Source organism: Crinia signifera, chromosome 8, assembly GCF_055691185.1.
Source record: "Crinia signifera chromosome 8, ASM5569118v1, whole genome shotgun sequence".
NCBI classification, from domain to species: Eukaryota; Metazoa; Chordata; class Amphibia; order Anura; family Myobatrachidae; genus Crinia; species Crinia signifera.
In genome coordinates this window covers 75,793,934-75,818,644 of record NC_139224.1, presented here as the reverse complement: position 1 = coordinate 75,818,644, position 24,711 = coordinate 75,793,934, and the positions used below count along the sequence as shown (strand labels likewise).

The 24,711-nt window shown below is 42.1% G+C and overlaps 1 protein-coding gene across 2 annotated transcripts in view; it reads left to right on the top strand.

Annotated features, from left to right (window-relative positions):
- Positions 1–24,711, top strand: part of MYH9 (myosin heavy chain 9) — a 111,647-nt gene that overhangs the window by 68,488 nt on the left and 18,448 nt on the right. For both annotated transcript variants that reach the window (XM_083156678.1, XM_083156677.1), the window contains exons 26-34: positions 6,862–7,074; positions 7,217–7,361; positions 9,118–9,324; positions 9,408–9,512; positions 12,940–13,092; positions 13,574–13,822; positions 15,122–15,334; positions 17,771–17,983; positions 21,707–21,868. In XM_083156678.1, the coding sequence (XP_083012804.1) occupies positions 6,862–7,074; positions 7,217–7,361; positions 9,118–9,324; positions 9,408–9,512; positions 12,940–13,092; positions 13,574–13,822; positions 15,122–15,334; positions 17,771–17,983; positions 21,707–21,868 (1,660 nt within the window). The remainder of the gene's footprint in view (positions 1–6,861; positions 7,075–7,216; positions 7,362–9,117; positions 9,325–9,407; positions 9,513–12,939; positions 13,093–13,573; positions 13,823–15,121; positions 15,335–17,770; positions 17,984–21,706; positions 21,869–24,711) is intronic.

Here is a 24,711-nt window from a genome sequence, read left to right as displayed (position 1 = left end):
GGTGGCTAGAATATAAAATAATTTTATTAGCCTTAATTTTACTCCTTTTAGAAAAAATGTCTGCCATCCTAGGCAAGGGTTGGCCAATATTTTTTTCTGCAGCCTTAACTACTCTGTCTAAGGAACCAGGGTCAGAACACTTTAAATTCCCATACCATACTCTGATAGCATAATAGGCTCTCAATTACACAGCAGAAGAAACTCACAAGTATTGACCTAGATAACCCCACTGCCCTAAGTCTCCAGTCTCCGCAAGAAAAAGAGGTGTTGCTGGGCTTTTCTAACCGCTATGGCGGTATGCGCAGACCATGTAAGGTCTTCAGTAAATGTAATACCTAGACATTTTATTTTACTGACCATCTCCACCTCTTCACCATTTAAAGATGGTGGTCTAATGGTGGATTTCCTAGGTCGCCTAAAATCTATAACCACCTCTTCTTCTTTTTTCTTTTCTTTTTTTTAAATGTTCAAGAGTAAGTTTAGCCTCTCCCCATTTTATCAGTTGCTGCACCTCCGTTCTATAACAGTCCTCTTCCCCTTCACTAATTAAACCCACTACTGTTGTAGCATCAGCGAATTTAACAATGAGGTTGGACTCTGATTCTGAAAAACAATCCAAGTTATACAATGAATATAAAAAGGTACTCAAAACACATCCCTGGGGGACACCTTCATTTAAGACCAGCTCAGATGAGATAGTTGAACCCATTCTGACTGCGGACAATCAGTTAGAAAGTCCAACAGCCAGTCACGCATAGGACCAATCTCCCATTGCAATCAACACCGCAGGCACTACTACTGTGTTAAAAGCAGAGCTCTAGTCTACACATAACAGTCTAACATAAAATTTTATGGAGAACAGACAGGGCCGCATCTTCAATGGATCTATTTGACCCTATATGCAAATTGATAGGGTTCAAACCCCACTGGAATAACACCCTTAAGGTAATTTAAAACCATTCTCTCAAAACACTTCATAATAAGTGTAGTAAGCGATTGGGCGGTAATCCTTTAACATGGATACTATTGCGGATTTGGGGATAGGAACAATTGTAGTAACTTTAAAGCATTGTGGAACAACACAATAAAATGATAGATTAAAAATCCTTGTAAAAATTCCTGCCAATTGTACGTAAGACCCTACCCAGAATACCACCCGGACCGGAGGTTTTCCTGACCTTTATTTGCCGAAGGTACAATCGGACTGCGGATAATTCCAGTGGGGAATCTGACTCAAAAACATTAACTGGAGGAATCTTGTTTCCCTCCTCAAACCTAGCATAAAATGTATTAAACTTATCCACAGAAGGTCCATCAGTCTTATAAAGACCAGTACTTGAGCCACTGTGGTTTGTAATATGTTTGATCCCATGCTACATTGATCATAGAGGCGGTGGCAGCATGCTTTGGGACTGGTTCAGCTTTTATTTACAAAATTTTGGTAACCTGGATGAACTGGTCGGCTCAGAGCCTAGACCAGGCATGTCCAACCTGTGGCCCTCCAGCTGTTGTGAAACTACATATTCCAGCATGCCTTGTCATAGTTTTCTATTAGGGAATGGTAAAACTATGACAGGACATGCTGGGATGTGTAGATTCATAACAACTGGATGGCCCCAGGTTGGACTTGCCTGGCCTAGATCTTAACCCCATTGAGAACCACTGGGATGAATTGCAGCAATTCTACCTTAGGTGTTATAATTGGTTAGTGTTTAAGGCACAATGGTAAACAATTGTCAGTTTGTCAAGAAGATTGTAGGATACCATACCTCCACCTACTTTCTTCAAGATGGGTTTTTCAGTTTCAGAGGAAAAACCTCAGCTGGTGCAGGGAGCCATAGACAAATCGTTAACAGACGTTACTTTCCTTGTTTCATCTCAACAAAGAAACCAAGGATATTGCTCAATTGACCTGTTTGGTCAGACGAAGCCTGACCAAGCTTGAGGATCAAGATTTTAAATTTGAAATATCTGAATCCTTTTCTGATTGTCTTCAGGTTGAAGATGTAATCTTTGCACTCCATCATAGCGAGCCTAGGTAAAGGGGAGGTTCCTCATGTCGTTGGACATCAAGGATGCCTATTTGCATGCTCCAATCTGGAAGCTCCTTCAAAAGTACCTCCTGTTTGCAGTAATATAGAGAGAGAATTCTGCATATCTGATATGACCAAGCTCTGCTATTTATAATAAAATATATGCCATGTAATTTAAAAAAAGCACTTAATGAAATGTGTAAGCACCCATTTTATAATAAAAATGTACACAGCCCTTTTGGGTATTAAATAAGGTGAACAGACTTCTGTTTTTTTTTTTTTTTCTTAAATACAGTTGTTGACTGGCTTACCCTAACTTTCCCTAGTAGTTGGACAAAGCTATGTCCTGCTCAGATGTTAGTGAACTGTAGGAGTCCCATCAGTGAGAACCTTGCTGTCTGTCAATCACAGCAGCGCTGTCTGCTTCTGGATTTCAGCACGCAGTGCCTGGCGTGAGTCCCATCTTAGTGGAAGTTTGCAGCAAGTGTTTCTCCAATGTATCCCTGTGTACGTTGGCCACCAACACTTTTTGTGTAGGTACTACACTTTTTCAAGGATAGACAAACCCTTCCTTTTCCTCTATTTATACAAAACTTTATTTAATAATTTCAAAAAACTTTATTTAGAGAAAGGGAAGTGACCACTTTTTTATTTATTTTTTGAGGGAACCACATGATCAAGCAATTACTGCTATATTTACATATTTTCTCTATATCAAATACAAGATGTATAGAGAAAATATATAAAAATCTGTGTTCTACTGATAGGTGTGTAAAATCAGTCATTTATATCCATTTTTAACTACCAATGGTTAAAAATAAAAATCCATGGTCTTTTTTTTTTTTTTTTTTTTAATATGTGCTATAATTCCTCCTCTCCAGTTTCTTGTTTGTTTAGTCACTAGAAACTTTTTAAAACTGTTTTTTATTTTTTTATTATGAGCATCTAAAAAATGAGTGGAAATGCTGTGGGTCACAAGAACTAGTTTTATATTGTGTATATTTGCTTCTCTTTTGGCTTGTCTCACGTATTGCAGCCCCCACACATGCATTCCAATAGATAAACAATTTCTTCTGAGTTGCAAGATTCTTTTTGGTTAATTTTGTACTGTTTTCCAGTTTGATTTGAAAGTCTATATAGCAACAGTAGACATGTTGCCATAATTTTTACAAGCAGTGCCATTTAGCAAATAATTGAATCCTTTCTTGAAGCTGCCACAGCATTCTTCTATTATTAGTATAAAGCTCTTAACCAGTTCTTTCTTGATGTTTTTTGCTTTTTTGTATACAATTTTTTTATTTTTTTTGTCAAATGCGGCTGAAGGTCCAAATCAAGATATAAAACATTCCAATTAGGGATGCCAATCCCGGGGCATTTTTTCAATCCCGGGATCCGGGATTGAAAAATGCTCAATCCCGGGATTCCCGGGATGCCGGGATTGGCATCCAAACCAAAAAGCCCATTATTAGCATTGGACCCACCCCGGCCGACCCGCACATCTACTTACATAAGGGAGCGGGCGGGCGGCCGGGAGTGGGTTTAGAGGTGCACGGTGCCTCCCGACAAGTGCACCTCCATCGAAGACAGCAGGCAGGTGGGCGGAGGCAGGCTGGCGTGCAGGCAGGCGGCGGAGAAGAGGCGGGCAGGCGGAGGCAGGCCGGCGGGTAGGCGGGCGGTCACTGGTGACATGTGACCTGCGCAGCGTGACCTCTACTGTCACGCTACGCAGGCCGCACGCCGGGTCAGTTTACGGGAACAGCCGGGCAGCGTCTGAGCGAGTGCTCAGACGCTGCCCGGCATTAGACTGCGCATGCGCAGTCTAATCCCGAAATCCCGGGATTGGATTCTCCAATCCCGGGATTGAAATCCCAGACTTTTTTAGGCCAAATCCCGGGATCCCGCCGATCCCGATCCCGGGATTGGCCACACTAATTCCAATGCTTCGTTATATTTTCTATAGTTTTGCGATTTGCTGTTGAACAGTGAGATAAATAGATAATTTTTGCTTTCCTTTGGGTTATAGTGTATCAGTTTGTTGCGTTTCATTACATGTACTTTTTCAATTTGTCTTTCCAAAATCTTTTTATTGTTTCCTTTTTTTTGTATAAATTTCTTTCTGCTCATTACTTTGTATGCTGAAGGCTTCGTCATTTGTAAAATTTCTCTGTATCCTTTGAAATTCAGCTTATATATTGGAAATACAGTTCAAATGATTACTTTGGGTTGGAAGAATGATTTCCTGATACCTCCTTTATATGGGTTCTTGTTTGAATAGCATTATTTACTATGAAGATTTCTAAATCCTAAAAAGGTTACTTGTTTGGGGTTTTTTTTTTTTTTTTTTACTAGTTGAAGGTGAACTCTAAATTGAGGTTGTTACAATTGATGTATCTTGTAAATTCTTGCAGTTTCTCTTCAGTCCCTTCCAAGATGAAGAACATGTAGTTGATATATCTATGCCAACATTTTAGATTATCTTTATATTCATGGTTGCTCCATATTAACATGTCTTCCCAATGTGATATGAACACACTTGCATAACTGGGTACCTCGTTTTTGACGGTAGAAAGTGCATCCATACCAAAAAAAAGTATTTAAAATAAATTCAATATTCAAATAAAATTGATCAGTTCATTAGGCAAATTACTTTGTGTAGAGTATATGGGCGGGATGCTCTGTCATCTGTTTTCACTCCCCTTCACCAGGTACCGCATTGTTAATAATCGCATATGCTTTAACACCTTGATGGCTAACCTTGACACTCCAGCTGTTAAACTACACGTCCCAGGATGCTCTGCATCAGATTTAGCATGGCCAAATAGCAAAACTGAAGCAGACCATGCTGGGATGTGTAGTTCAACATCTGGAGTGTGAAGGTTAGCCATCAAGGCTCCAACATATGCAATTATTAACACAAGAGACCGCTCTTGCGATAAGAGCAATGCTGCGGGGCATGCTGGGAGGGATACATAACTGATCCATCACACAGCACTGCGATAAGAAGCCCAGATTTCCTCTGCAGCGCAGACACATAGCATACAGAAATGCGGCTAAAAACCCAGATAACCGGCTTTTTACCTCATTTCTGGTTGAGAGCATCCCGCCCAATGTCTGGTATGTTCACTGTACACCTGCATTGCGCATGATGTGATTTATCACAAGTGTACAAAATATAATCTTTTTTTTTTTTCACTCAAATTTTATCCAAAATTTGCTGAATACGAAGTGTCTTTTTAAGGAAGTTTTTTTTTTTTGTGTGTGTGTTACTACCAAAGGTGTGCGAAAATGTTCTGTAAATTTAGATTTAAATTTGGCGATATTGGATTAATTCATTCATTTTATTTTAATGGACCTTGGGTAGGCAATAGAATGTAGGGATACTAGGATTTTTCTCCAATAGGAACTTCTTTTATATTTATATTCTTTTGTTAAGCAGTCAGGCAAGTTCTGCCGGGAATTGATGAGCTCTTGGCCGCAGCTTGCCGCTTTTTGCGGCCACACCCCCTTCTCTACATTCTGCAGGCAGGACATTCAATCCAGCCTGCAAAATCTCGGTCGAGCAGCTCGACAATCGTGACCCAACATAGACTATTTGGTCATGAAGGGCGTGTACGTAGATTGCATGGTAGAAATGCTCCTGGATCCTGAATTTAGTATTAGAGTAGAGGCAGTACCACTTGACAATATATGGCTACTTTACTACATTGATATAAGTAATTTATACATAAATATCATCCCTGCTCCTAGCCTAGTAACATCTCTGCTAGGAGCAGGGATGATATTTATGTATAAATTATATCAATGTAGTAAAGTAGCCATATATTGTCAAGTGGTACTGCCTCTACTCTAATACTCCAAGCCAAGAATAAAACTTGGAGAGAGAAATAAGAGGAATACCATTGACATATACCCCCATCTTATATATGTACATAATTATCAAAACCAAGTGACGAGTGCTGACAATTTCCAAGATCAGCCAGTAGATGGGGATATTGACCAGTGCATAACAGGGAAAGAGCGCTTACCTAAAATGATCCTATGTGTGCTGTGGGGAATCTATAACTGCTCATAACACTACTGGGTTATCACTGTGTAAAAATAAGAGGCAATACCTCAATATTCAAAGGTATTCATACCTACAACACAGTGTTAATAAATAAGAGGAAATACCTCAATATTAAAATTAACTGAGCTACTTGTACCTACTACAATGAGTTTGAAAAGAATCAAGAATATTGAAATAAAGACATAAAATAAAATCTTTATTCAAACTATTTCATATTCATCAAAGATCAGTATCTCCCTGCTACCTAACCTATTTTAATGTTTATACACATTTTCTCCTCTTTTCTTCATAAGTGCAATTAGCACATTATTATATGTTGTGTGTTAAGTGTGTCTAAAACGCTTTAAAAAAACTCCTTCAAAAAAATTTCACTGCAAGTAGGAGCCCTTTCCTGTAGATCCACTGATTAAAAATGGACACAGGATTTTGAAAAAACTCTTTTTAAAAATTGTTTGAAATAAAGATTTAAAGATTTTAACGTGTCTATTAATTTCTGTCCTTTTGGAGTGCATCCGCAGAGCAAATCTTTTCCTTACCCCCATCTTCGCACCACCATATACCTAAGGTCTGCATTGCCTTCGGAATTACAGTGCTTCCCCAGCATGGAAGGGGTGACAACTTGTAATGCCCACTGCAGCTATAGGAGTGAAGCTGTACAGTGCTTTCCTGAGTGGAGCAGGTTATAAAGGTGTCTCCAGTTCCCATGCTTTTAGATTTGTAGCAATTTATTTTATGACGGTCATCTACTGTTCTACTTTAAAGGGTAGAGGAAGAGGCTTCACAGAAGAACATGGCTCTAAAGAAAATTCGTGAGCTGGAATCCCAGATAAGCGAGTTACAGGAAGATCTGGAGGCAGAGAGAGCTGCCCGGAACAAGGCCGATAAGCAAAAGCGTGATCTAGGAGAGGAACTTGAGGCATTAAAGACAGAACTTGAAGATACATTGGACTCAACTGCAACACAGCTGGAACTCCGGTATTATCCAAATTTAAAATTCGGCATGATTTGTCGCTCTACCCATGCTTATCAGTTGTCACCTCTTAAATGTGCTAAAAAAAATCTGCACTCTATGTACATATGTAGTAAGCTTTACAATTTTATACATTTTTATCCTCAGGTCAAAACGGGAGCAAGAGGTAACACAGCTGAAGAAAAATTTGGAAGAGGAAGCTAGAGTACATGAAGTTCAAATACAGGAGATCAGGCAGAAACATGCACAAGCTGTTGAGGACCTCTCTGAGCAGCTGGAACAGACAAAACGGGTGAGATAGTAGGAAATTGAGGTCATAGCCTACTTTTAAGGAACAATATTGCAAGTACGGAGTTGAATAGGATAACTTTTATATAGTGCACACAGATCCATTTATCTGTATTGTGGTATCTCTGGGCTTGGTTAACGGTCGGTATTTCTTCCCTACCCTTTTTATAGGGTTGGTGAGGGATTCCTATAGATTTTTTTGATCCTGGTGTATAATGTAGAATCTTTTCTAGTTTATGGGGGGTTTTGTGCGGTTTCATGGGGTCTTTTTTTTTATTTTTTTAACCTGGTCTGTAGCAGTCTTGCTATTCACACTGTGCACTGCAATTGCCTGAAATGTGTATGTATATAATATGATTTTAGCTAAGTATTGTAGTACATTTAGCAGCATTAGTGTGGGTGACTTTGCTCCCCCTCCTCTATTTCTTCCTTCTGTCTAGTGTAAGTAGAATGTGACTCACAAGTTGGTTGCATCAGTAATTATCTCAGGCCAACACATCCAAGGGCTCATAGAGCAACACTACATACCTTAGTCTGTAAGGTTTTTACATAACTCGCAGCAGTGTCATCTTAATGCTGCCTCCTCCCCCGCCCTGTCTTATGCTCTGCCCCCCTGATGATGTCTGCGAACCAGCAATAAGCCTGTTCGCTGTGAGCGGCAGTTAGCGCACATGCTGGGTTGCTCCTCGGACAGACCAGTGTCCAAATCCCAAGGGCGACCCAGGATTTGCGATATGAAAGAAGTAACGGTATATTGTGCCTAGAGTTTTTAGCACTGCTATATAACATGGTTAGGGTGTGGTTGTCACTCCCTTTCTGCCCCTATATCGTGTCTTTCTGGTTAACATCTCTCTCACTGTCCTATATTGTATTGTTCAGTGTTTTTTTATTTTTTTTCCACCATGGCTTGGACAAGAACTTGCTTGTTCAGTGTGCTGCAAAGTTTACACTGGGACAATCTAATGTCTCACACAACAGGGAGTTATGTATTCCTGATAGAACTCTGTACAGAGCAAATACTCCCCTGCATGGGCTTCTCAGCTCACTAGGATTATGTGCAGTCTCTCTGCAGAGTTCCCTTCTAGAAAGGACAGAGCATCTGACTCTGAACCAAGCATTGGTTAGATCAGTAGCTGGTTTATCTAAAGGTCCATACACACTGGACCATTTTAAGTGCAAAAATCTCTCAAAGCGGCAGTTTGAGTGATTTTGCACTGAAAATAACCCATTGTGTGTTCCCCAGCGGTAAATGCCGCCCTACCCCTGTGCACTGCGACTATTTCATATGCAGTAATGCACATAGGGAGAAATCCATTGGCCTGCACCAGCAATGTATACCTTGCCACCGTAAAATATACATTGATGGCAGCGGTAATAGATTGCCGGCCTTCCATGTTTCAGCACAGATGTTTAAATCATAGCTGAAGTACTAATTAAGTCACCTGTGCTGAAGTATGGATGTTCCAAAAACCTGGACCGTTAGTGTGCCTTGAAGACCGTGCTTGGAAATGTCTGCACTAGACGATATTTTGAACAATATAGCTTAGAAGCCTCTTTCTGAGAGATGAACAATATCCTCTAGTGTGTCTGGTGGTTTAGTGATGTCGTTGACTACTTTAGAAAATGTTTATACTGGGACTCTGCAGGGACAGTGAATGTGTCACCACATTTTTGTGTGTGTGTGTTGCTGTTCAAAAGTAGAGGGGTAAGTTTAGTGAAGAGCTTTGCTGTTTTTAATAAAAGGCATTTTCCCCTTGTAGATTAAAGGAAACTTGGAAAAGGCCAAACAAGCTCTGGAAAGTGAACGGAATGAGCTAGCCAATGAGGTTAAAAGTCTTCTGCAGGTTAAGGGAGATTCTGAGCACAAGAGGAAGAAGACAGAGGTGCAGTTCCAGGAACTGCAAGTAAAAGTTACAGAGGGTGACAGATTACGGGCAGAGCTAGCTGAAAAGGCAAACAGACTGCAGGTAAGGCGATTTTTATATCTAAAATCTGTAAAGAGTATACAATGAGTATTTAAAAAAAAATGTATTACATATTGACATTTCAGGTGGAGCTGGACAATGTTACAAGTCTTCTTTCCGTGGCAGACAGCAAATCTATCAAACTTGCCAAAGACTTCTCTACATTGGAATCTCAACTTCAAGATAATCAGGTATGTCTGATTTTCACAATAAATAGGAAATGGATCATGTTTGTCCTGTATTATACTGTAGTGGAAAAAGTTATTGGAAGTTCCCAACCAGTTGCATGTCCAGTTACATGCCTAACCCCTTTTCCACCAAAAACCCAGGTCCCCCTGGGGGAATTGAACAATGTCAGTTACTTGAAACTCTGTTCATATTGTAGGCTGGACCCAGATTAGTAGTGGGTCCTCTGCCTGCCAGTGCTTTTAAAGGACCTCTCCAAATGTTGGTAATCAAGCTCTACATAGGCTGCTTGCATGGATCCAGGTCAGCAGTTAACACAGCATGCCATCGGAGCTACCAGGGTCTGATTCCTTGGTTATTTATTCATTAATGTTTGTTGAATTTTTATAGAAATCAAAGTAATGGGTAGAAAATAAAAGGAAGGGGGTAAACAGAACTTGGATTTCTATTTGTTGAAGCAAAACTAGAGTGGATCAGATATACATTTAGGTTTTTGACATAGGTGCTTTGCCATCAGTAGCACTCATTTCATGTAAACCACAGCATAATAGGAGTAGAGACAGAAGAGGAGTAAGGCATGAATATAGTTTCCATATAAAAATGGTAACCTGATACAAAGAGGGAGGAGAGGCATCTTTCCAGCACTGGGACAAGACATCCCGAGGTTGGTGCCCTGGATCGGCCTACAACCCCAATGTTAACCCTGTGGCTCCCATGAACCTCGGAGAATGCGTTAATCTTATATTTGGACAATCTGTTCATAAGCCAATTTAACTCTGCAGTTACAACAGCACCTAGATTACATAGAAACCTAGAATTTGACAGCAGATAAGTACCACTTGGCTCATCTAGTCTGCCCTTTTTACATGGTTCACATACTTCAGGATCATGATTGGTTGCTGATCTTTAAAAATTCTTACCTATTGCCTTGTCCATGCCATTTGTTTCTGAGGTGGTCACTCTACAGCACAGGTATTCAACCTGTGGCCCTCCAGATGTTGTGGAACTACATGTCCCAGCATGCCCTGAGGTTTTTTGGCATGCTCTTATAGGAAAAAATGTGGCAATGCATGTTGGAACATGTAGTTTCACAACATCTGGAGGGCCACAGGTTGAAGACTCATGCTCTATAGTGAGGTTTTTCTCGCCTGAGTCAAAAGCACTGCACTTGCAAATCTAGGTCATGACAATTCATTCATTCATCCATCGAACTGGTTGTACTTTAATCTATTGGGCATGATGGTCTGGACCTGTTGAAGACCATATTGTACAGTATGCCGTGGGAAATTCTCCAGAGTTGGACGGAGTGGTCATTATCGCAGTTTCTTATTCTGTCTGACTGCCCTTATCCGTCAATCGTGGCTGGCTTATTTTTACTTCCTAGAGGAATGATCCTCTGTCACTGCAAATTGAGTTATTATGAGCGCAGACTTTTTTACTTGGATGGATGTCATAACTTTATCTTCGGCTCCAGGGCCTTTGGTCACAATCTAAGTCTGAAAAAGCCATGGCAGTAGCATATATAAGTTGTCAGATTCTCATAGTGTAATGGCAGAAGAGGCCCTTTCCTGGGTGGAGACGATACCTCCTAAGCAGAACAATGTTTCACTGCATGGTCTCTTCATCCAGATCTTGGTTGAGTGCCTTTTTTTTGGAGGTGGATTTCATCGCACCCTTGACGCAAATTCAAGGTTTATATAGTTTTGTGTGGTATCCATGGACCCGCAGGCTTTTGCACTGGATGCCATGACTGTTTCATGGAGCTTTCATTTGGTGTGTATTTCCTGTAAACCCATGGTTAATTTGGGTTTTCAAGCGCATCAATGATCAACCAGATACTGTAATCCTAGTAGGTTGTGTTAAGTCAGAACTAAAAAGGTCAACCGCTCCCAGGTGGAGTCTCCACTTGCCAGACCTGCTACAACAATGTCAAGTTCTGTATGAGGACCTTCTTTCCTTAATTTCACGGGCTGACCTTTTGTGTGAGAGCTTTTAAAAGCTAAAGGGTTCTTTTCCTCGGTAGTTAGCACTATGCTGAGAGCCCTGAAATCATTTTTATCACGCATTTACCAGTATGGAAACTGTACATCTTGTGTAAACAGCAAAGGGTTCCTAAATCAAATTTTTGGCCATGGTGTTTTTTTTTTTTTTTTAAACGGACAGGGCCAACATTTTGGTTTTTGAAGAGCAAAACTTTATTTGTAGTATTAAGCCTTTCTTCCAGGATGTAATGCTTATTCAACCACCCTTTTAGGCCACATCTTGTACATCAATGTTAGTTACCACTACCTGTAAAAACAAGCTTGTTGCTTCAGGGAAGGTACTCAGCATAGGTTAGTATTCCCAGTACATATCCACGTAACACGGTCTTCTCCACAGGCTGAGCCTTTTTTCCACATCCATTCCAGGTATGCAGATCAACACTCTACACAAAAGCTGGCCAAATCAGCCCTCCTGAGTGCCAAAGAGCAAAAGACCCTTTTGTGTTTCAGTCCTAGGTGCAGAAATGTTTTAGCTAGAACTTGTCAGGAACCCAGGGATAGACTTGCCACAACTTCTCAGGCAGTTAAGTTCTGCGTCTCCAGGATTCTAGCACCTTCTACAAGCAGTGTTAATTAGGAGACTAGTAATATTCAGCTGCCGCCCGGCCAAATGCCGCTACAAGCTCCAGCAGCCTCCCAGCTGCTGCCCGCCATCACCACCAGCTGGCCGGACACTGCTGCTCTCTTCCCGCTACCGCAGCAGCTCCCCGGGAGAGCTACATGCAATAAATCGCATGCTATTTACTGCATGTGAAAATGGCACATCAAGTGCCAGATTGCATGTGAGCCTCCCAGGGAGCTGCTGGGGGGCTCTGGGCAAACTGCTCCAACTTGTCCTTAAGACAAATCAGAGCTATTGTATTGGGCCTTAATGGCTGCAAACTGTTTAGGGACCAGAAGGTCACATTTGCCACCACTCAATGCTGCACGTATAGAGGATCAATGGGTAGTGATCCTCTCTTTAAAGGTTCTTTCAGTTTTACCTATATATGATAAGCTGCAATGGCAGATCAGTTTATAAACTACATATTTAATTTCACAGGTAAGGGTGTGTCTAATGGTATATTTTGTCCCTAAATGGGGGTGACAAAAGTGCACCTGATGCATCCTCTGGGTTTCAAGGTCACTGGTGTTTGTACTAACACCAGTGACCTCGAAACTGCATACCCTAGTGCTGTACATGACGAGGGCTCCCGGTGAAGTATAACTTTTTCGTATTGTGGATTTTGCCAGTCTCTGAACTGATGGATAGATATACATTTTTATATTTGAGTTTAGTATGTTTCACAAAGATAGTGCATAACTTTTATATCAAAATGGTCAATTGCATATTGTTTTATGTACATTTTTATATTAATACTCTTTGATTCACATGGTTTTGTTTTTCTAGGAACTTTTGCAAGAAGAAACTCGCCAGAAACTGAGTTTTAGTACAAAACTTAAGCAAATGGAAGATGAGAAAAATGGTTTTCTAGAGCAGCTAGAAGAGGAGGAAGAAGCAAAAAGAAACTTGGTGAAACAAATTGCAACACTGCAGTCTCAGGTATGTGGGAATAGTCCATATGCTGAGGTACGAATCAAGCGCTGTAGTGGGGTGAGTTGTATAGCAGAAACTAGTGTTGGGTACTCAGACCAAAATAAAGGGTAACTCAAAACAAGAGCATAAAGTTGTGTAACCCAACCAATAATGGAATAGATAGATAGATATATTTATATTATTTCTAAAATAGTGTCATCAGCGCAAATTTATGGCAAATCACATGGAATAAAAATACAGAATAAAATAAAGAATACACTTTTTTAGCTTCCTTTTGGCGTAATTCTCATTTATTTTCAAAGTTGTGACCAATACCCAACGCGTTTCATCTTTCGGATACTTCATCATGGGTGTATGATCTACAACATGTAGTACAGACTAGTAAAATACATACATTGACATTACATAATACATTGTGTTTACCTGTATCCTCATTATCGTATGTGATATGAATCTATGCATACTTTAAAGTTTCTTGTCTTATTAGATGGCAGATATGAAAAAACGGATGGAGGAGAGTACTGGTTCACTGGAATCTATTGAAGAGCAAAAGAAAAAGTTGCAGAAAGACCTTGAAGCTTCAAATCAACAATATGAGGAGAAGGCAGCTGCATATGACAAGCTTGAGAAGACAAAGACCAGACTTCAGCAGGAGCTTGATGATCTTGCTGTGGATCTTGATCACCAGCGTCAGATTGTGTCTAATCTGGAGAAGAAGCAAAAGAAATTTGATCAGGTAGCTTTATCGAACTTCTACTCTTTAGAGAGCCTGGTTTGTAATGAATTAGTCTATTAGTAGTCTAAATTCCATAAATGGTTTTACAAATAATACAATGTTCTTTTTCGACCACTGGGGGGCACAGGAAGCACTACAGTGGGTATATGCTTGGCTGGCAGACGCCAAAAGATAAATCAAAAGTCCCGCAGTGTCTAGCTTCCCAAGCCCTAACCTTCTGGTGCCAAGGCAGAGCCAGCACAGTTTCTGGGGCTAGTTTTCTTTAATTCATTGGTGTCAAACTCCTCATGGCCCTCCAGCTGTTGTGGAAATACACATCCCAGCAACCCGTGCCACAGATATTATATACTGGATTGCTAAAACTGTGGCAGGGCATGCTGCAATGTGTAGTTCCACAACAGCTGGAGGGCCATGAGTTGGGGGGGGGGGGGGGGGAGAGCGAGAGAGAGAATGTGTGGGTGAGTGTTTCCTGTTCTTTTATTCTGCACCTCCTCCCTGTTGGCTCACCCAGAAAGCACTGGTAAAAAAATTTCAGAACACATTTGCTGAAGGAATCATTTCACAGAGGAAGGCTTTGTATTGCTGTACCCTATACCTAATTTTAGGGACTCTGCAGTCCCAGGTACGATGTATCCTTTCCCTCAAAGGGAAGTTCCTCACCAAGTGGTCAGGATGGTACACTAATGTTTGGTCCCACCTGATTGCCTTATCACCAAAGAAAACAGGATTTCTGGTCTTAGCTGGGTAAATCCTTTTCTTTGAGTCCATAGGGGGCACAGAAAGCCTGCCCTGCTGCTCCTGTCTTGCAGAGTGTTTTCCTATATTGGTGGTGTGGACGGTCTCGACTCCCAGGTATGGTGGTTTGTATTTTGTGCCATTCTTTACTGCTAATGGCTTGGGGCTAAAACTGACAGGGGATTGTGGGCAGGTTATAGGAGACTGGGAGGCCAGCCTAGCCTATACCCACTGTAATGCTTCCTGTGCCCCCTATGAACTTGAGAGGATTTACCCAGTAAGACCATAAATCCTGTTTTCTGGGCACTTGTTTAGCTTGTCCTATGATTCACAACTTTGAACTAGTAGTTCTCAAGTGTGGTTAGTTTCTTAATGTAATTTTAGTTCAGATTTTAACTGTTAGATCATATTATCAGGGAGTCCTATCACTACTAAACCAGTTTGACACCCTGTTTATTTGAATCCAAAGCTAGGAATCTTTGCGTTTGTATGATTACTATTAAATGATTACTATTAAAACATGTGTTCTTGTCCCTTGTTTCTTTTTTAATGCTTCATTTTTAGTTACTGGGTGAAGAGAAAACCATTTCTGCTAAATATGCAGAGGAGCGGGACCGAGCAGAAGCAGAGGCTCGTGACAAAGAAACTAAAGCTCTGTCCTTAGCCCGTTTCTTTGAGGAGGCTGTAGAAGCGAAGGCCGAATTGGAGAGACTCAATAAGCAACTGCGTACTGAGATGGAGGACTTGGTCAGCTCGAAGGATGATGTTGGAAAGAGTGTAAGTAATGGCCTGTTGAATAAGGTTTTTATATAGGCGTACCATACCTTTTTTAAACCAGAACACTGTTTATGTTGCTGATTTAAAACCAGATGAAAGTCATGCTTGAAGTCAGCTAGCCACAGAACCCATTTATCCATGTAATTCATTAATGTCTTTGTTTTTTAAAATGTTAGAATGGTAAGCCTATTTTTATATCCAATTCTCTGATATGCTTTAAACCTGAGAGAGATTAATCTGTCGACTACCAGGACAGTCACATTGCTCAGCTGGAGTTTTCAAGAAATGCTCACAATAGTGTTACAGATGTAGTGCTCCTCGTCCTTGCTTGGGGCCCTCCAGAATGCCCCCTCTGGCGAGCGCCGGCAGACAGGGATGCCTTTAAACTGGATCGTGTGTGTCTCACGCGCGTCCCAGTCTCTTGGCGGCTGGGTGCGCAGACCCTGCCCATCTCCGCTTCAGGGAGACAGGCAGGGTTAGTGAGAGGTGGGGGGGACCCACAGAACGAGGCGGCAGGGACCGGGGGGGGGCGGAGGAGGGCCTCCATCGCCACGGGGCTCACGTCATTTCGCCAACCCCTGCAAAGATGAGCCAGTCCATCTGTATATGGCTTACTAGAAACAAACTAAAGGCCCATACATACTGGGGAATTTTGAGTGGAGAGCCGTTCAAACTTAAGGTTTTAAATGTCTTTCAGCTCAAAGCCGCCCGGAGTGGTGATGCGCGCTCCCACATCATCGCCGGGAAAGCCGTTCATCTACTAGTATTACCAGCAGATGAGTGGATGGCTTTCCATCGCGTTGCTCTGCCCCCGCTAGGCAGGGGGGAAAGCCGTTCAGTGTGTATGCACTGTGCGGCTTTCCCCCCCAGCGATGACAGCGATCATCTCTGTCCATACACGCTGGGCAAAATCGGCCAGTGTGTATGGACCGAAAATGTTTCAGTAAATACCCATAGGTCTGTCTTGTTTCTTAACTATTAGCAAGTACAGATGGAGCCCCTCTCATTGAGGCTGGAGCTGGCAGTCAAACCACCAGCCTCCACCATCTGCCATTGGAAGGGGGTGCACAAGACCCTCGCGTGGCCCGTTCTGATGGAGCTTCCCATCTGTAGCCACCCCCCTGAAGCGGAGATGGGCAGGGTTTCCGCCGCTGAGTGACTGGGGGGTGGGGGGGGTGGGGGTGTGTGTGACGCTCGTGCATCCCAGTCTGAGTCCCTCTCAGCCAGCCCTCGCCGGTGGGGACATTCTTGCGAGCGCTGGAGCTAAATGATGGACTCCATCTGTAGTATTGACCATTTATATTGCCATAATAGTCTTTTACAGGGGTGGGGTCCACACCAGTAATGAGGTGCGACCCTCGGAAACCTTTCAGTAGTACTGCATAAAAAGACTGTAGGTTACAGGTGCACAATTCAAACTCAATTTATTAATAATCGTAATAAAATTTAGCATTTTGAGTGAGGTTCTTCGAAAGTTATGGCCATAAGTAACCGCTTGCCCACGTGTCAAGGTGACCTAATTAATCGGGCAAAATCACTAACATTTTGGGGGGTACAAATCTAGGGCGCGGGGCACCCCAAAGCAAAGCAGCTGAATGACCCCAGGGCAACACAAAAGTGAAAATATATAGTGAAGATTAGTGAGAGGCTGCTTAAAATAGCTGGGGTAAATTAGTGAGAGGTAATGAGGTGAGAAATAAAGTACTGAGAGGTAAAGTAGTGAGAAGTGGGAAATGAGTTTCATTGAAACAAAACACACAATAGAATTGGAAGCAAATATTAAAATGTGTTAAAAAAAAATGTTAATCTGTGTTGCTCCTGAGGCCATAAGTCTTTTATTTGCATTAATTCTATCCTAAGTAGTGGTACTATGACTTTGTCCAAATGTCATGGTTTTTTTTTTTTTCCATGCTACTTGGACTATGATTGGGAACAGTAAAGTTGTCTGAAGCATTACAAGCGAAGTGGTACACTGATTTGTCCATGTGCTACAAGATAAAAATGTTCCCTAAAATCCAACGTTGACCTTTTTGGGGTAACTTTAGAAACTATCGCCCTAATGACTAAAACCTTGTTTCTTAAGGATTCATAGGGTTAACAGGGAAAGCCTTGTGTTATACAAATGGAGCCTCTCTCCCGCTTGCCGCCAGCGTGCCAGATTTCATTATCTGGCAGGGGTGGGCTGGTGGACATAGAGACAATAGCATGCTCCTGCATCCATATAGGAGAATGGCGATGAGGGCGTGATGGGAGCCACTCGGATGAGAGCGGATCCATCTGTAGGTGTAGGGGGATTCCAGGCACCAACAAAAAGTCTGAGTTTTTATATAATGCAGGGTCTCCCAGCAGCACAGTGTGTGTGTGTACATCTAGAGTTCCTGAACCTATTTTACCAGGGAAAATAGTACTTTTTATAACCTTCTGCTATGTCAACAGGTACATGAATTGGAGAAGTCTAAGAGAGCCTTAGAACAACAAGTGGAAGAGATGAAAACTCAATTAGAGGAACTTGAGGATGAATTGCAAGCCACAGAAGATGCTAAGCTTCGCTTGGAAGTTAATTTACAAGCAATGAAGGCACAGTTTGAGCGAGATCTCCAAGGAAGAGATGAGCAGAGTGAAGACAAGAAGAAGCAACTTTTCAGACAGGTGTGTTTCATAAGGATGTAGTTGGCATGCTGGCACACAGATTTTGATGACCATGCTTTGAATGCCAGGAATCTAAGGATGACTGGGACTTGTATAGTGAGGGGGAGTTTGTGGGGAGGGAGGTGTGTTATGCTGCAGTCTTTATTTTGACCATCTGCATCCTGACTGTTGGGATCCTGTACCCAACACATTTAATTTAGTCACTACATTATTGTAGACTGACAACAGTGTTCCCTGATATGTGACCTCGTATCCCATGTTTTTTGATAAATGTGCTCAATGGCCACTTTATTAGGTACACATTTTGCCACATCTTATTTTAGAGCCATTTTATGTTTGTGAATTTCACATTATACTGTGATGATTGTACATATATTGATGTTATACAGGCATATAATGCCATACCAGTCACTCTTAATGTAAGATACCAATTTTTGTTTGTTGTTTAAAAGATGTGCCATCCCCATGGGGGACATTATATGCTATGCCATTATATATAGATAAGTGTCTTCACAGAAGGCAGCCCAGACTTTCATGGAAAGCAGAATAATTATTAGTTAAATAATGAACTGTATCCCCCCATCGGAGGGAAATGGACTGGACTGCCCGGAGAAAGACTAATTGCAGGGCAAACTCAAATACCCTGTTTAGAGGGGTTAACAGACTTTTGGCAGTTAACACTGGATTAATAAAGTTGGGGTGCTCGTGATCAGCGCGAGCCTCGTTTTTGCCCGCCTAAAGGAAAATTATAAAAGGGAGTGCACAGCCGTTGAGGGGAGGAGAGAGTTACCTCAGGGAGAGGAAAAGTGTTAATAATACTGCAGAGCTATGCAGCAGGCAGGGCGGATAGCGGTGCTGTAAGGAAGGCACGCTTACCAGAGGACCTTGAAGCCTCCTCTGCAGAGGGGAGTGGATCCGGAATAACGGGGAGAGTCCCGGCAGCTTCTTCTGACAAGGTCCAGCGACGAGTCCCAGGAGGTGGGCCGCGGCGTCTGAAGCAGAAGGCCAGGCCGGAGGAGTTCTGCAGAACCGCGTCCGTCAGGAGGCGGCACCCGCAGCAGGAGGCTGGGCTGATGGGAAGGACGGTCCCAGGGCAGCAACTGAGGCGGCGCCGGGACGGAGGAGGCGGGGATCGGGCGAAGGCCTGTAAGAGATAGACGGCAAGGGGGAGTGGTGAGTCTCACAGCCCCCGGATCATCTTGTCATAGCCTCAGGACAGCCCCTGTTCTGCCCAGCAGCATTTAGGGAGTGGCTTCTCCAACACTATTATTATAGTTCACATTACATGCCTATGCAGGGCAACACACGTAGAGTGTGAGAGATTAAAAAGTGATTGCTAATAGCTGTGAAGGATAATACATCTGTGAACACAGCCTGCTGTAGCACCCAGCAAACATCATACAGCTATACTGTGCCAATTTCCATCAGTGCTAATACTTGTTAGGCATTGGGATTTTACACTCAATTATATCCAGAGACTGTCTACTGTGCTATCCTCCATTCTCAGGAACAGACAGTTTTTGTTTTAGCTACCGTGCTTAGAGACTGGACAGAGCATAGCAGAAAGTTATTACAGGTTGAGTATCCCGTATCCGAATATCCGTTATCCGAATTATTCCGAAAACCATACTTTTCAGAAAGTGGAAAAAAATATTTCTTTTTGCTAAAAACTCACTGGGGACATTTGTAACAGCACTACTGAGGACATGATATGTAACTGGCACTAAATATGTGCTGACAATGATTGCTTGGCATTTAAATTCACTATCTGAGGTAGTACACAAATTTTGTTTCATGTTTTGAAACCTTGTTTTTTGAACAAATAAAATATATTTATGTGTATTTTATGTGGTAATAAAATATATTTGTGTTTATTTTATGTGTTTATACAGCATAAATGCAAGATACTTCAAAATACATCATTGAAATATTAAAATATTCCGAAATACGGAATAATCCGTTATCCAAAATTCTCCTGGTACCGAGCATTTTGGATACGGGATACTCAACCTGTATATTCCTGTTAAAGGATATACACTCAGTCAGCTTCAGAGACCGCTAGTTCAGTTGAGAAAAGAGCAAATTGCTTCAGTTTAAAAAGACTTCAGGGAAGTCCAGAGGAAAATACAGGTAATCTACCCTGCAGATATTCTGGAGCAGCCTTAGCCTGTTAATGACAGACCTCTGCCACTCATTGCGTTACTAGTTATAAGGCTGAATAAATTTGGATATAATTTACCTTCAAAACAGTTAAACCCTTTGGGATTACATAAGTTAACCATTACTGAGTCCATGTATAGTGAAACATTTGTCTTATCTGAGATAGAGAGAGAGCCAGTCAAGTAGACTTTGGATACCTAACATCTCCCAAAACGGGAAAACATTTCCTTCAGTCATAAAAAGGTTAAAGTTCAGTCAGAAACTGTAATAGGAACAAGATTACAAGCAGCAGTGAAGTTGATTCATTAGTTTGAATGTGAAACACACATAGCTGTTTCAGGACAGTTAATGATGAACTCCCTTTTCAAGTAGCCTTGCTTAGTGGATTACAAATACACTGTGGTTCTCCATTCTCAGTGTGGAACTTCATTGTCTACAGGAAAGGAAACATTATAAACCATAAGCGCTTAGTTCAGTAGTAACTGCAGTCACAACAGGAACAATCTAAGACTATTGTAGATTAGACAATTATTGCGCAATAATTACTTCCCGTACTGTAGAGGCATCTTAGAAATTGTTATTGAAATTAATTATTTTACATTGTAACCGTTTAATATATATGGTGAAGGTTTCAGTAATAACTTAACTACTTTGTAGCAGTAAGGTAGGATATGTTTATGTTATTAAATTCTCAAGCCTTCGAAAGAAAGTGGAAGTATCTGTCTGAGGACAGATTCCTGCAGTTCCAGACAAATAAAATCTTCTAATTATTTTGTTATTATTTATGTTGTATTCATTGAGTAACACATAGTACTTTATGTGAACTTATTAATTGTTCAAAGCCGACAAAGAATTATCTTCAAGCCTGACACGGGAAACCTGTAAAGAGAAAAACAGACATACTTACCGGTGAAATCCTGTGATAGATTTCACAATACCACATGCCAGTGGCTTTCAGATTTGGGTTTTGGAGGCAACATAACAATGTGTATAAAATACAAGAATTTAGTAGTAGTTGATCACACCCAAAAAAATCTTGTTATCCATGCGGGGTAGGGGGAAGGGACACTGAAACCCATGGGTATAATGGAGCATCCAGGGTTCCAAATTAATAACAGCACAGGCTGTGCCTGCCCTATACCCCATCCCCTGCCTACTGCAGGCAATTTCCTTAAGTGCTTAAGGAGCTGGCCAGCATTTCTGGGGCTGCTATGGACAGTCTGGTATTAACTAGCCAGCTCAGTGACCAGATAGAAGGCTATCAGTACTGCATGTAGCCAAAGAAGCTGTTGCTGATTACCGCCAGTAGGCCTGGCAGTGGGGCACTGGTTCTTTCTGCACAAATGTGTCAAATTTGCAGTCTCCTTGTGTGCTCTAGTTGCAATGAAAATGCATTTTTGTCAAACAAAAATGCAATACCAGAAGATTCTCAGGCGACCTGGCGTGCCAAGAGGCTTTTTGGTGTGCAGCAAACATGCATGAAAATATTCTTTCTATAAAGTCCAAGGAGAAAAATGTTCTCCTGTCCTGGTCACTCACTTATATCTTCATCTTGTTTTGCAGGTTAAGGAAATGGAAACAGAGCTAGAAGATGAAAGGAAACAACGTTCACTAGCTGTGGCTGCCCGAAAGAAGCTAGAGATGGATCTAAAGGATCTAGAAGGACAAATTGATTCTGCAAACAAAACTAGAGAAGAGGCTATTAAACAGTTGCGCAAACTACAGGTACAAAACTACAGATATGCTTAATTGTAGAATTACCTGTGCATCAATATTAAAAAAAAAAAAGAATTGCTACCAAGGCTAATCTACAGGTTACAGCTTTAAGTGTTTTAACACTTTGCAGTCCAAATAGTTGTTTGCAATTCAAACAATCTGGTTTAAATTGTAATTATTATTCTTTTATTAGAAAATGGTCTACATTGAATGTTGAACGATGTTAATGTTCTTATTTTAAAGTGGCTCACCATTGGGTCCGCTACTAGTGTTAGGGCTGTTGAGCCTGACTAGACGTTGGACCTGAAAGAGTTTAAATGTTGCTGCTGCTTCCCAATGTGGTCCAGTAAGGTGTGGTCACCACACATGTTGGGCTGACTTACTATTTTGATATTCATGGAGGAGATGCCTTTTCTGAAAAAAAAAAAAAAATTTCTCCCATCAAAAATTGGTTATTTTTGGCCAAAAAGAGAATGAATGTTTGGTCAACACAAACCAACCTATGGGCCTAAATCAGTTTAGAGGCCCCCTTACACTATCTAACTTCTCTGAGGGGCGAAGTTGCAAGTGATGTCCATTGAACTGCCTGGGACCTTACCAGACGGCAGGATTACATAAGATATATATCATATGCGGTCCTTGTGCATACAATATATCTTATGCAATTACCTGCTGCTGGCAGGCTCTCTGAGTCGGAGGTTGGTTGTGCAGCAGGTCTGATTTCAGATCCGATGCCCATGGGACATCTGATTGGATTTTCGCCACATGATTGGGCCACTTTTCACCCAATTGCTTGATCCAGTCTGATGGAATTGGGTGTCGTGTCCAGACCGTGTTAGGTGGACGTGGGTTGGTGGCACTGCAGCCGCTGCAACACAAAAAGACTGCCCTGTGACTGGATTTGCAGCTAGGCTGCACAGCCAAGGTGCCACCCTTAATGTGTAAGTGCTTCGATATATAGCAATGTGACAAGAGTAGCTCTTTCCAGGGTTGCGGTGCTTCCTGGTTTTCCTAGAGTGGCTCTTTATGTTGATGCTTACAAAGTGCTTTCTCCTTACAGTGGGGTTTAATAGCACTTCATGATGAAGGCACTAGCCATCGAGTGAGGGACTGTGACTGCTGGTCTCCCCTACTTTATAAGTGCAGTGCTTGCTGCAACATAGCACTGAGCAAAGTAAAGGAAATTAAGCTCTCGTTTGTACCTTGCAGACTGCGCTCTTCTGCAGCAGCCAGCATCTCCAGAAGGCTAATGGGTTGAGAGGGAGAGTGGTCCATTCTTAGTATTGCAGCATGTCCCTAGTTAACGGTGTTCAGTTGTCTGTACATGTACAGACTACGATGGGTCGGTGATGACCTGTGGGAGTGCACTTCACTAGATGCGTATACACTGGGTGACAGATCAGTATCTCTCAGAAATGCTCATTATATCGCCCTGTGTATATGCACTTTTGGATTATCTGTTTAATCTTTCTGGATGGAATGAAAATCTAGTAATGTATGGTACTAGAAGCCTTAACTTGGTAGCACCTCATTATGTTTAAAAATCTGGTGTGCAGTCGGTACTTGTTTAGTTTCACAACGGCACTTCCCAGCAGATTGCATTGTATGTATATCACATGCAAATCGTATGCAAATATTGCATGCGATTTGCATATGATTCCGCAATGCGATTTAGCACACCCCCACTATCCATGTCAGCCCGAAGCGTGGCGAGAGCATGCAGTAAGTGTCCTCCCAACCTGTTCATACCCCCACTATCCATGTCGGCGCGGAGTTGATTTTTATAAAGCATGGCGAGCCCCGTGGAAAATGAGCCCGAAGCATGGCGAGCGGATATGGATTACTTGACGTGTATTCCACGGCCTCTCGCCAAGCTTCAGGCTCGTTTTAAGCGGAACCTTGCGGGGCTCGCCGCGCTTCGGGTTCGCTGCGCTCGCCACACTTTATAAAATCAACTCCACGCCGATGTGGATAGTGGGGGTAAGAACAGGTCAGGAGTGTGCATACCGCGTCCCCTCGCGGGGCACACTGCGTTCTGCCACAATTCGCGCTGACGTGGAAAGTGGGGGGGGGGTGTTAAATCGCAGATCAAATCGTATGCAAATATCATGTGCAATTTGCATGCGATTTACATGCGATCTGCTGGGAAGTGCCGCTGTGAAACTAAAGAAGTACCGTCCAGTCCGCGCCCCCCCCCCCCCCCCCTCCTCCTCTTTCCCCAATATTTGTGTATGTTTGCATACATTATAATCAACCATTTCCTCCCAAAGGCTGTAATGGACAAATTGCTTAAATGAAATAGACCAAAACATGGATGTTCAGATAAATTGGTTACATCTGTTTACAAGTGTTGGGGAGCAAATTGTTGTTTGTAATTTGTTAACCTACATTACAATGTCTTCTTTTCAACAAGAAAGATTGTACAGGTGGTGATAGTTTGTATGCTGCTTTAGTGTCTATTGTTTTATTATGGTCTCTGCTTCTTCTGAGTAATGCCCCTTTCCCACTGCAGCCTTAAAACGGTATATTGCCGATTTTTGAGGGCAAAATACCGTTTAAGGCTGCAGTGGGGAAGTTAAACGGTATTTCAACCCGTTTGCAAAGCAGTGTTTTACACGGTAAACTACCGTTTAAGAGGCAATGGGAATGCATCTTAAACGGTTTTACCAGCAGATGCAGCGAGGATGGCTCATATTTGAGCCATCCTCGCTGAATGTGTATACAGCAGCCGGGCTGAAAGATGCGCGTCTTTCAGTCCAGCTGTCTGCTCCCTCCCCCCTCCCCGCCCGCAGCGTCATATACTCACCGCTGCTCACCGGCGCCGTCCCACTGTCACTCACCGCCCGGCAGTC